This window comes from Neltuma alba, unplaced genomic scaffold, assembly GCF_004799145.2.
Source record: "Neltuma alba isolate B1F8T4 unplaced genomic scaffold, ASM479914v2 tig00013510_pilon, whole genome shotgun sequence".
NCBI classification, from domain to species: domain Eukaryota; kingdom Viridiplantae; phylum Streptophyta; class Magnoliopsida; order Fabales; family Fabaceae; genus Neltuma; species Neltuma alba.
This window is the reverse complement of record NW_021637733.1, coordinates 35,649-48,202: the sequence shown is the minus strand read 5'-3', so window position 1 is coordinate 48,202 and position 12,554 is coordinate 35,649. Positions and strand designations below refer to the sequence as shown.

Below are 12,554 nucleotides of genomic sequence, written 5' to 3'. Positions count from 1 at the left end.
GATTAAACAACTCTTACGCGAACCGATGGGAATAATCTTGAATTCCTCATGGAAGAGCATATGATACTAAACCCTGCTTTTTTAGCAAAGATACTAAACCTACACACACACACACACACATTATATACTGCACTCCTACCGGTTCCAGACTCAAGGCCAAGCAATAAACTTTCTACTATTATCTATATATACCAATAATTTAATTCAATAGGAATTGCTTAACCAGCATAATTAACCTTCTAACCTCTTCACTTTTCCCTTTGGATTTTACCCCTAAACCGATCATCAAAGATATTATGTTATAATTAATATCTATATAGAAGTCAAGTGACGAGTGATCGCTACTCTAGCTAGGGAGCTAGGGGAACCTATTGAAATCTGCTAATGGGAAAACATGTGGCGCTATCACCTTGTCACCGAAGTGGTAAAGGCTATATCCCTCACAAACAAATGAATAAATTGGATAAAACAAGTTTGATTTTTCATCTATATGCATATTCATGAGAATTATCGAAATTTAATCACGCGTAAAATAAGAGAAATCTCCTTTTCGCTATTATAATATATTATTTCTTTGCTTTTCATAATTATCTGGTAAGATTATGTATCTTTAACAGTATTCCTATACTTTTTCAGAGTATTTAACAATGAATGTACAGCTCAGAAAAATGATGCGTGCCGTGGCCACATGAACATATGTGTAAAACAGTTGTACGTACGTAATTATGATACAGGATACTTTGCCATGTGAAAAGCCGCTTGATTTTACCCATTACTACAAATTACTTAAAACGCGCGGGAAACATACATCTATCACTTTTGATTTTAAATTACCGAGACTTTGATGTGGATGGAGCTGAAAACAAATGTAGGGAGCCAACATTTATAGGCACACAACAGAAAGCTTTAAATGCTGCGCGTGTGCAGAGACATGATATGGAAAGGAGTAGCCTGCAGCAACAAAATTTGACCTTTCGAGCTCTAAATCTAACTCCATTAGATTTCATACACACACACACACAAGCACATATATATATATGAGCCAATGATTCATATCATTTAGATATCAAAAGAGATTTTCTGGCTTTACTAGAGCCTAGCTACTGTGCCTTAAAATTGACAGGAGGGCCTAATTCTTGAGGGTCTTGTTCTCTCAAGTGTCGACCAGCAAGTTACAGTATGTGCCATAGCCAGTTGAATATGAAGTTCAAGCGATCACACTGATGTGTACTAGACATGTCCATAATTAATTCTATTGTCTGTAGATTGTATTATGGGTTGATCCTACTTTTCTCTGCGATTGATAGAGATATGAACTATAGTCAAAACCCTTTATTTCGGCAGATTAACGATTTAATGTTAATCAGACGGTGGTGCAGACTCGAAACATGCTTTATTTAGTTAAATATGTACGAGGAAAGGTGTAATTTTCTTTTGTCCGGATTTTCAAAACATGTCCCGTTCCTAATCACTATCATGCATCTTCTTTCTCTTTTTTGTTAGTATTTTATTATATGAAGTAATATATATTTCCCCCTTTTGACTGCACAACCGAAAGGTAATAAACTAATAAAGGAAGGAAATTAACTACCTGCAGGTATATTGCTAAAGCCAATATCCTCATGTAGTCAATCGTTGGCGCTGGATGAATACAATCATTATTCTTATTCTCTCTCTCTCTCTCTCTCCCTCCCTCCCTCCCTCCTTTTGTGATGAGGAACCATAATTCCGTAATTATTGAATAATGTGGGTCAAATAAGTACACGAAATTTCACCGCATAGTATGCTGATGTTTTTGTGAATACAATAACTACGGCAGATCTTTCAGATCTTGGGTAATCAGAAACTCTTTCTCCTTTCTCTTCTCTCTTTTTTTCTAAGGATCATTCCACTTTTATTCTGTCATATTCATGCATGTAACTTAAATAATATGGATTTCGCGTCCCAATGCAGGGCAATAAAAAGCAAGTATTAAGCATTATGTTAACTCACTCTGACATCATTGTTTAGAGTCCAAGAAGACGGACAGTCAATTGATATAGACACAAAAGTCCAACTATCTCTGAAGCAAAATATGACCGTACCTATGAGTCTCATCTGTATGTCATGGTACAACTAGACAGTAAAGCAATCCCTCTAAGCGTCTCCTAGGCATCCAAATGTTTAGGCCCGAGTCCTAATAATGATCACTTTGATCTTACCCATGTTATGCGACGCGCTTTTTCTTTTTCTGATATATGTTATCTAAATTATTTTGCAAAGTCTGTCTCATAGTGGACTGATTTCAAATTTTATGTGCCTAACCAGTGATCCCAAGGAAACATTGTTCCCTATAATTAAACACTGATTGAACCTAATGCGTTTTGATAATTGACAGGGAGTGTGAGTGCATGAGATGGAGGGGGAATGAGAATGGGAAACATGCTCACATTCCAGATATTATTATTAGATGCAGGGTCATAGTCATTCTTTTTTAGTGTACCTCCATTTATTACCTTTGTCTTTTGCATCCATTCCTTCTCCATCCACTCACTCACTGCTCTCTCTGCCTTCTCTCTACTGTCACTTTTTCCCACTACTAAATTATCAGCGTCCTTTCTTTCTCTCTCTTTATCTCTCTGTGCGTGTCTCTCTCCTCCAATTAGGGTTTCCTCTCTAGGGTGTGCTCTCTCTTCCTATAAGAAATCTGTGACTATTATATACCTCTCATTGGCTAAGGCTATGACTTTGTCTGGAGGGGAGGAAAATTAAAAGCAGCTTCCGAAGGACCTCCCACAAGGGAAAGGTAGTTCCCTTTTCCTTCATCTGATCAAAGAAACCTATATCATAAACAGGTAAGTTCATGTTCATGTAATAGCTAGACTGCTTGTTCTTTTTCTATGTTTATAGTTCTTTTTCTCTGTTTTTGTTTTGTTTTGTTTTTTTTAGTAAAGTAACAATTCATAGACATATTGAAATCCTTTTAAGAAGTCACTGTTCAGGGCTTTCCCACTCGATGCATCTTTTGATGCAGCCTTGTATGAAATATATGTAATGGCAATTGTTCCAGCAGCCCAGATCCCTAATTCACCTTATATTCAGGAGGAATTCTTTGACTCTCTACTTGATCATGCAGCTGAATTCTACCAGCAGAAGAACGATATGAAGTGTTCTCGAACATTTCTTCGCTGAGAGCAAGTGTCAGGGGGAGAGAGAATTGCGTTCATAAAAGGAGAAGACGACAAACCCAGGAACTAAATTTAAACGAAAGAAATCTACAGAATTAACACCGGGTCTGGGAGTTCGAAGTTTAAAAACAACACTTCTTTTCTTGTTTCCCCTCACAATTCACAGGACGAAGTAAGAGGGAGAAAGAGAGAGTGGTTTATATATGGAGTCTAGAAGGGAAAGGTAAGGTAAACGATGATACAATTATCCAAAAATTGATGTCATGAGACAGGTGTTTCTAATTTTTATAGAAGTAAGCTGATAATTTCTATATCAACCAACCTCATGAACTTCACCTGCTGTTGATGACTACATCAAAGAGCACACAGAAAACATGAGATAGGCGGAAATCAAAGGATAGATAAAAAGAGGTGCAAAGGTGCAACTGATATATATATGTATATACTATATATATAGCATCAGATCCCATTAGCTGTACTGGTTTCACCTTTCCTTATAATTAAAAGTAAAACTATTTCTTACCAGAGAGACTGGACATATAGAGATCGTGGAATTAAGAATAAAAAGCTTCTCATGCGGTTTTTATATGTGCCATTAATTTATTCTGTTGCAGAGATCCATCGAGAGAGAAGAGAAAAATGGCATCATCAAGCTCTTACTCATCTCCTTGCGCTGCCTGCAAATTCCTGAGAAGAAAATGCATGCCAGGTTGCATCTTCGCGCCCTACTTCCCACCCGAGGAGCCTCAAAAATTCGCCCACGTGCACAAAATCTTCGGTGCCAGCAACGTCACCAAGCTTCTCAACGAGCTCCTTCCTCACCAGAGAGAAGACGCCGTCAACTCTCTCGCCTACGAAGCAGAGGCGCGCGTGAGAGACCCAGTTTATGGTTGCGTCGGAGCCATCTCCTTCCTTCAGAGACAGGTTCAGAGGCTTCAGAAGGAGCTCGATGCTGCAAATGCCGATCTTCTCCGTTATGCCTGCAACGAGATCCCTCCGGCTAATTCTCTCTCTATGGTGCCACCTGGTTTAGGAATCACACCTTCATCACTTCAAGTTCAACAACTTCCTCAGCGGCCAAGGTCGACGACTATGGAGTATATTAATGGAAGGATCGGCAATAATGAAGGAGGACTAGGGGGAGGAGGTGGTGGGTTGTACAGGCAATTTCCTGCTTCTTATAATTACTCTCTTCCGTATACTATTCCATGGGCTGATACAGCTTCTGATGGCATCGATGAGGGAGCTGCAGGAGGTGGTGGAGGTAATTTGTAGATTTTTAAGTTTGCAGAGAGGGAAAAAAAAAACTCGTCTAGGGTTTTTATTTCTACCCTTTTGAGGCATGGCCTTCCCTGCAGCATTCTGATGCAAGTGTTACTATTATATATATCTAGTTTGTGAAGCAGTGATGAACTAGTCATGAATTGGTCTCTAGCCATGTAGCCTTACTTGGACCTTTCTGCTAGCTATAACGCTATATCTAGGCGACCGTGACGGTCTACTGTTTAATTTCCTTTTTAATTCTTAATTTTTATTGTGTAAGGCTAAGTTCAAGACGATGATGAATTGTATTTGTTGGAACTTCATTGCCAGAAGTAATTTTAAGTAGGACTGTGGGTTTAGGACCTAAATAATAAGTCTGGTCGGAAACATTCATACTAATGTAAGGCTGCTAGACCTCTTTGTTTTTCAGTGCAACTATCTAGGCATGTGCAATATGTGCATGCGCCGAAGTTGACATTCTGTCATTGTTGATCTTTCAGAATAATAAATATGAAGTAATAACATTTTCTTCATCTAAAAAAGAGGATTCTGAAGCCTAAGTCTATGGCTTAGACGCCTTACTCCTACTTTCTATCCTATATATATTCTTCTCTCTTATTGTTTTCCACTTTGCTCCTGCATATATGTGTGTTTATGTAGCTATGGACCATTCTTTAACCTTTTTTAACCACAATTTCTCTCAGGCTAATTTATAACCACAGGTTTGTACTTTTTTTTTTTTTATGTTGCCTTAGTTCAATATAGGTGTCCCTAAAATAAAGGCATGACCAAAAGTTTAAGTCGGTCAAATTTACTGAGAGTACGCATGGATAGCAAGAGAACAAACACTGACGCAGAAAAATGATATAATATAGTATTAAGCTTAAGTTCACAGTATAGGTAGTCTCATGTAGAGTTATAGACTTCTCATATAAAAGTCTCTGTCTTACTGCTATATCTCAGCATCATCTAATAGCTAGTGATATCTCTCTAGATTTATTGGGAAACGTACGCATTGGTTAATTATTATAGCTACAGTGTGTTGGATGAACACAACTAGAAGGAAAACGAGCAGTGTTTTTCTGAACTTGTCTCTGATGCAATCGAAGCTCATTTTGAATTGTAGTTTTCATCATGTACTGAGAAAAAGGTGGTTGATGAATATCTTGGCTTCAAACACAGAGTCTCCCCCGTGAGGCTGAGGCTGAGGCTGAGCTCCACCCCCACCATGTTTGAAAATTTTGTTAAAAAATAAATAAATATATATATGTGAATCTGAAATAGTGAGCCACAGTCGCTTTCCTCTTTGGATCCATGCATAAAGCAGTGGTAGTAGCTCAAACTTAGGGTTATGTTTTCAGCTTTTCTTTTTTCGTTTTATTTTATTTTCCCCCCAATTGTCCAAGAGAAGCACCCTAACACTTCGAAACTGTTACTATCAGCAACACTTGGCCCCAGATAAATACAGTGAAACAGTGAGACAATGAACAGAAAGTCACAACACAACTCTCTCATGGACTGCAGCTACATTGACGACGACAACTTGCATGCACATACGGATAAAGAGAAAATAGTTTTACCCGGCTCCTTAAATTGCTAGCTGTGGCCATGAAAATGAAAAACTTTGTGCGGCTAGCTTCATTGATTATTAATTAAAGAAACGAGAAGAAAACGACTTAATTTACATACTGCATGTTTTGTCTTGAAAGAGGTTTCCTGGGTAGTTTTCAATTTGACAGGCGAAATTCTGATCCGATCCTGGTGAGATCAGAATCCAGAAGTGGCAGCAAATACATACCGTTTCGAGATCCGAGAAAAAACAAAGAAATAAAGGGTTAGGGTTTTTTTCCCCCGTGAATTAGAAAATAGAGAACACAGATGAAAGAAAAGAGCAGTCTTCTAACTTACAAGTTCAGCCGCATTACCTCCTCTTGTTCCCTAAAGTATGTGGTGAAATCTTTCATCTCCCAGAATAAAGCTGGCCGTCATTTCATCCTACAAAAAAAAAAAATCATTCAAACATCAAGAATAAAAAGAAAAACCCTGATAGATGGCGGATGGAATTACATCCTTATTTTCTTCGATGATATATATCTTTCTCTCTCTTATTTAATAAAAACATTAATGTCTCTCTTGGCAATGTCATCAACATATGGGCACAGGGCTTGAGAGTTCTGTTTGTGAGTTCACTTTTGTCAGTCTCTTTTCTCCATCTCAGCACAGACACTGTTACAAAACTTACACCCATAAAATAAAAAAAGGAAGTCAGAACCGTCCTCTCTCCGCCTCTTTCCCTCTCTTAAATACACACAAAGAATATCAATATGGATATGAAAGATAAGAGACACGAGGGCCTGGCAGAGGCTCTTATAATAGCTACAGCGAGAGTCATCACGTCCATAGTCCTCCAATTCACAACCTTCTCTCTCTCTCTTCTCTCCCTGTGCTTTCCTCGAGATCACCAAAAGACTCAGCTTTTTCTTTCTTCGAATTTTTGTTGAATCAAATCTAATCCCTGATCAACTTTCCCTCAGAATATCTCCCTCATCTACGTCAAGTCCTTTTTAGCTGGTATAATAATATTATAGTAGTGCACACTTTGACAGTTGGAACATACAATTTTATAATTTTGTTGCTAATAAGCAAGAAGGGAAAGGGAAAGGAGGGTGCAGTAGTGTGCAATGAGATAAGTCTACTGTTTGAGGCTCAGAGAGAGAGAGATAGGTAAAAAGTAAGCATGGCATTCTGAAATCGTTGTTCCTCTGATCAATGAATGTAATAGTAATAATATATAATCATAATTTCAGAATCTATCAAGCTCATCAAGCTTCATCACTCTGCGCCAAAGACGTGGAAAAGAAGCAAAAGAACGGGTGAAATTTAGCAGTGTGAGGTTATTAGAAAGGACAAACGAGAGAACAGCAAGTGTGTGTGTGGGGGGGTGGGAAGGATGGGGGGTCCTATCCTATTTAAAGCCCCACAAGAAATTCTTTATGTCCTCTTACACTTGTGAACTGGCCACCACACGACCAGGACTTGTATCTTTCGCTGTGTATGATTTCCATGTTCAAGCTCTCTCTCTCTCTTCCCCCCTCATAGATATTCACAGACCCAGACATGTACTAATGTACATATGATGACATAGTACTCATGTTCTTCGTCTCATTGTGGTCAAACAGACAAAAAAGTCTCGTCATTCTAATCGTATTTACAGACAGTCATTGACACAAGCATAATTGTGCATTTGTGATGTGTCCACTAATTTCAATTATGTGTACGACAAATATTCCGACTTTGACAAGTATAGCTCAACTGCTATTGCTAAAATTAATGAAATCCTGAATATATACTCAAATAAAAAATATAACTTCCCTTACGCACATCTTCCTCCTTCAAAGCCTTTATTTCTTGAATGGGCAGTGCGCTGGGCTCATCGTCGGTGCTTCGAATTTGATTTGGACTTTAGATTCACATAACATCCAAGCTTATAGAGAAAGCAATTAATAATTAATTAGTGGTTCCACAATGATGGAGATTATCATTAATTCAGTTTTAAGTCTCTGAAGATTATACTCCCTCTGTCCCTAATTATAAGATCCTCTTTTTTGAATGGATTTGTCCTTTTTATAAGGTCCCTTTTGAGTTTGTCTGAACATTTAATGTATTGTTATCTATTTTACCCTAATAAATTTCATATATTACATTTTCTCTCTATTTATCTCATTATTACTCTCTTACATTTATTAGGGGTATTTATAAAAAAAAACTTACATTTTTTACATATTAATTGCTTTTAATTAATTTTAACTATTTTCTTAAAAAACGTAATTTAGTCAAAATGTTCTTATAATTAGAGACGGGGTAGTATGCTAGTACTCACTTGAGTATAAATGTATACGTGTAAATAAACCAAGTTCCTTTTGGTGGGGGAACAATTAACTGAACACGAATCATCAATTATCTAAAGTCATTCATCATCTAAAAGCTTCCGTTACCTCGATATTTGGCTTTCTTCAATACTGATGGATACTGTCCAAGCACCGTTCTAATTCTTTCTTTCGATTTATTTATGCTCCAACTTTGACTACTTTTATCAAGGGTATGTTCATTACACTTGTCTCCTGGATTTGGGCCATTATGGTTTGAGAGATATAAGAAGCATATCTAGGAATAAAAACATGAAAACTGTGCTTGTATTATAGCTCATAATAATTCCTTATTACACTATATATGTATTTATTTATTGAAATTTAAAAAATTGGGCCGGCCTTTTAATGATTAATAGAAAATCAGAACTCCAACCAGATTCATAGACTGTTATGATTGTCTGTTTTTATAATTCATCCGATCTCCGATCACTTCTCCAAATAACAATCAATATAAATTTATATAGTGGAAGAAGATAATATGAACAAGAGCGGAGTGGGCTGCCTCGAAGAATCAAGCAGACATATGCCTGTGTCAGTGGGAACGAATCATACAGAAAATGGGATTATGATTTTGGTTATTGATTGATTATAGGAATCGATCATTTGCACCAAACCATTTTGACGCCGACTAAGTCATCATTACTCATATCTAAAGAGAGCTTTAATTTGCTTTTCTTTTTCCAGTGAAGCTTATGATAATAATATATAAAGTTGTTCAAGATATCGCAGAAAGATATAGATGCCGCGTACACAACATATATATATACATACAGGCGCATATTTAATTTCTTTGGTTGATAAGCTTAATTAATATTATAACACAGTACAGATCCAAGTGATGGAGAGTTAAAAGCAATGCTACCACATGCATGAGCTCTAGAAAAAGGCTAATGTGTTGAGAGCCCATTGCTCACTTTTGATTTTACCTATTCTTTATGACCCTAAACTAGGATTCTTTATGCTTAAAGTGGTTGGTCTATAAGATTTCCAATGATGATGAGTATGATGGTAGCCACTACTGCGGTTCGGAGCATACCTATAATTATGGGTCAAATTAGAGATGCTCTTCTCAGCCTCTTCTTCTTCTTCCCCCTAGAGACGAATCATACAGATTCCTTCTTTTATCTCTTTTCTCTCTTCCTTGATTTTCTTTTTCAGAAATATATTCTTTTGGCTTTGTTCATCTGAAGCTTTCTGCGGCCGTTTAAAAGAGGTGTGAAAATACAGAGGAATCAAGAAATGAAGAATGTATATATAAGATATGCCTGAGTTGTGCCAACGGGGAGATTTTATTCTGAAAAAGACTTGGGAGGAGAATTGTTTATGAGAGGGCCAGGAATTATTAGTACTTAGGAATACCAAACAAATTTGGAAAAGGTGGTGGGTCTTGAATATAATAGTGATGTGTCTGGGCCTAATTTTGACTTTGTGAAGACAGCACTGATTAGTCATAATGCTCCCCGGTCCTTTCATTAATAGTAATAATAATGATATGGATATGGTACAAAGCAGAATTCTATGGGTCAGTGGCTTTCCTTTTAGAATTTAATTGTCGTCATGCATCCTGGGTCAGCGGATTATGCTTCATTTGTTTCTCATTCGGAAGAGCCGTCCCCAAAATAAGAGATTTATTAAATTTAGAATCTCAATAATAACAAATATGTATTCACGTCCCGAGCACATTTCATAAATAAGAAATTGGATTGTGGAAAACCGTGTTTTAGCTTATTGGAAAATTTTTCCCGTCTGCTTCTCTAGTTTAAATCACTTCCAACATGTTTCATATAAAACAAAAAAAAATCTTAAAATTTATTAACTCTCATTTAAAATTTAACTTTTTAATTTTATCTATGTTTAATATACATTACACCTCATGTAACAAAGTCAATACAAAAATAAATGAAGCGTAAAATTGTACATCTATGTAAAAAATTTCTCCCAATTTCTTATAAATAAGACCAAAAAATATCTTATCTTTCTGCCCTATAAATAAGACTAGAGGAGTAATCTTAACTAAGGTTTGTCTTTTTTTTTCCCCCATACTATGCGACTAATTCATTAATAACACTAAAGTTAAAAACTGAATCAACATTTTCGGAAAAACAAGCCTTGAAAGTTGAAATTTTATTTTTGGAGCCTGATCAATAGTCGCCTTGAAGTAAGACGCACAGATTAAGAAAGCTACTGATGAATAGGGTAAATTATACCAAGAATTTAAAGTTATTAGTGTCTTATCAGATTAAAATAGCCCCATTTATTTGTAGGTAAATAATTTTTGTCAATATTTTATCATTATAAGAATTAATTCTGGACTAAAAATTTAAAATGATAATAATTTGAAACAAAACCAAAAACCACAAAATGATTACTGTTCCAAAACAGATGGAGTTACAGAATTATTGCGCTGGTGATGAGACAGGCGTGATATAAACGACCTTGATGAGGTTGGTGAAATACCAATACGCACAAGAAGCATCCTTTAATTTTTTTTTTTTTTTTAATTTTTTGACCAGAGAGAAGCATCCTTTAATGAATCCCCGTCACTCAAGTGAGCAAATGAAACATGACAATAATGATCGCAAACTAACACGAATTGGGGATCAGCTCAGACATGTTCGTGAGCATAGGATGATTGGGCCAATAGTTTTGGGCCAAGTTTTGGGCCAAAACTGCTTCGCTATTCTGTGCTGGACAGAATGGAACTGGGCCCATCCTCCCTTCGCCGCGAACTGAATTGATGAAACTCGCAATTGAATATTCAGAAAAAGAAAATTGCGATATTAGAATTTAAAATAAAATGCTGATGAAGATATAAAGATGTACAGATAAATCTAATCTTTTAAAATTGATATCCATAATTGATGGTGTACTTTAAAAGAATTACGTGGCTTGCCTCTTTCTATGATGAATTAAATCATTAAAATAAAAAATGCAATAATACATATAAAAGCTGTAGGAAATGCGTGCAATGGAATTATATGGAAGGCAAGTTGATATTTGGTAGCTGTGATAGTCACAAACTCACATACAACTGAATGAACACGAAGCTAAATCATGTGGCAGAAGCAGAGAAGGCTCCACGCATTACTCTGCACAAACCATAATTCATCATTAATTTGATTCCCTCCGTCCACCGTCAAACCACGACATGTCTCTCATGCACATGCACTCCCTCTTTCCTTAACAAGTGTGCACCTCCCTCTCCACGTGTCCTTCTCTCCCTTCTCTCTTCCCTTTCTTCTCTTATAACTCTCTTCCCACTCCCCCCCCCCTCATCTCTTCATCACGCTCCTATCAGTATCACACTTAAACAACTCATCTGCGTCTTCCATGGCCGAAATCCGCCAAGACTACTACTACCGTTACCAACACAACCCAACGCAAACCAGCACCGTCTTCCCGGAGAAGGCTCCTTCCTCTTCTCAGGTTTTGGCCCTCTCCTTCCTCCTCCCTCTCGGCGCTTTTCTACTCTTCGTCGCTGCCATCACCGGAACCGGAACTGTCGTGGGCATCGCGCTCTCAACCCCGCTGTTCGTCATTTTCAGCCCAGTCCTGCTGCCCGCTGCGTTCCTCATTGGTTTGGCGGTCGCCGGATTCTTGACGTCTGGGGCCTTCGGAGTCACCGCGTTCTCCTCGTTCACGTGGCTGGCCAACTTTCTCCGCCGCTCGCGGCTGTCGGAGCAGCTTGAATATGCAAAGCATCGCGCTGAGGAGACGATAGGCCACGCGGCCCAGAGTGTGAAGGAGGCCGGTGAGACTGTGCTGAGCAAGGCGCAGGAAGCAGGGCAGGAGGCCCAGACTAAGAGCAAGGAGTCACGACAGAGGACCCAAAGTGGGAAGGCCCAAGAAGAGAAAAGATTCTCTTAAATGAATCTCGATATCATTTCTGGTGGGTCCCTCTGCTTTGGTTCTCCGTGAAGACTTCTTGTATTCTTGGTACAAACCGCGGGAAGTGTCGGAGTGTGTTTCAGTAATCGGTAGTGCCATTGTGCTCTGTAGTCTGCTTTTGCAGTAAAATTTCCAAGCTTCATGGTTTATTTGTACGCAGGTCGATTTCATTCGTAATTCTCAACCACCCGTGAGATCCCCAAAGCTAAAAGGACAATATAATTAAATCCAAATCGGGCTAATTAAAAAAAAAAAATGAATCAAAAGAGGAATACACACAGTTTCTTGTTTCAAGAGGTTCGCAGAA

General features: G+C 37.7%; 2 protein-coding genes across 2 annotated transcripts; both read left to right on the top strand.

Moving 5' to 3' along the window:
• Nucleotides 1-2,738: 2,738 nt before the first annotated feature.
• On the top strand, nt 2,739-4,762 carry LOC114737944 (protein LATERAL ORGAN BOUNDARIES-like). The gene is made up of 2 exons (XM_028925949.1): nt 2,739-2,834; nt 3,782-4,762. Exon 2 carries the CDS (start codon nt 3,807-3,809, stop codon nt 4,440-4,442), a length of 636 nt encoding a protein of 211 aa, XP_028781782.1. The 5' UTR covers nt 2,739-2,834; nt 3,782-3,806; the 3' UTR covers nt 4,443-4,762.
• Nucleotides 4,763-11,689: 6,927 nt separating this feature from the next.
• LOC114737935 (oleosin 16.4 kDa-like) lies at nt 11,690-12,396 on the top strand. The gene has a single exon (XM_028925941.1). The coding sequence runs from the start codon at nt 11,690-11,692 to the stop codon at nt 12,224-12,226; it is 537 nt and encodes a 178-aa protein (XP_028781774.1). The 3' UTR covers nt 12,227-12,396.
• The last annotated feature ends 158 nt before the right edge of the window (nt 12,397-12,554 follow it).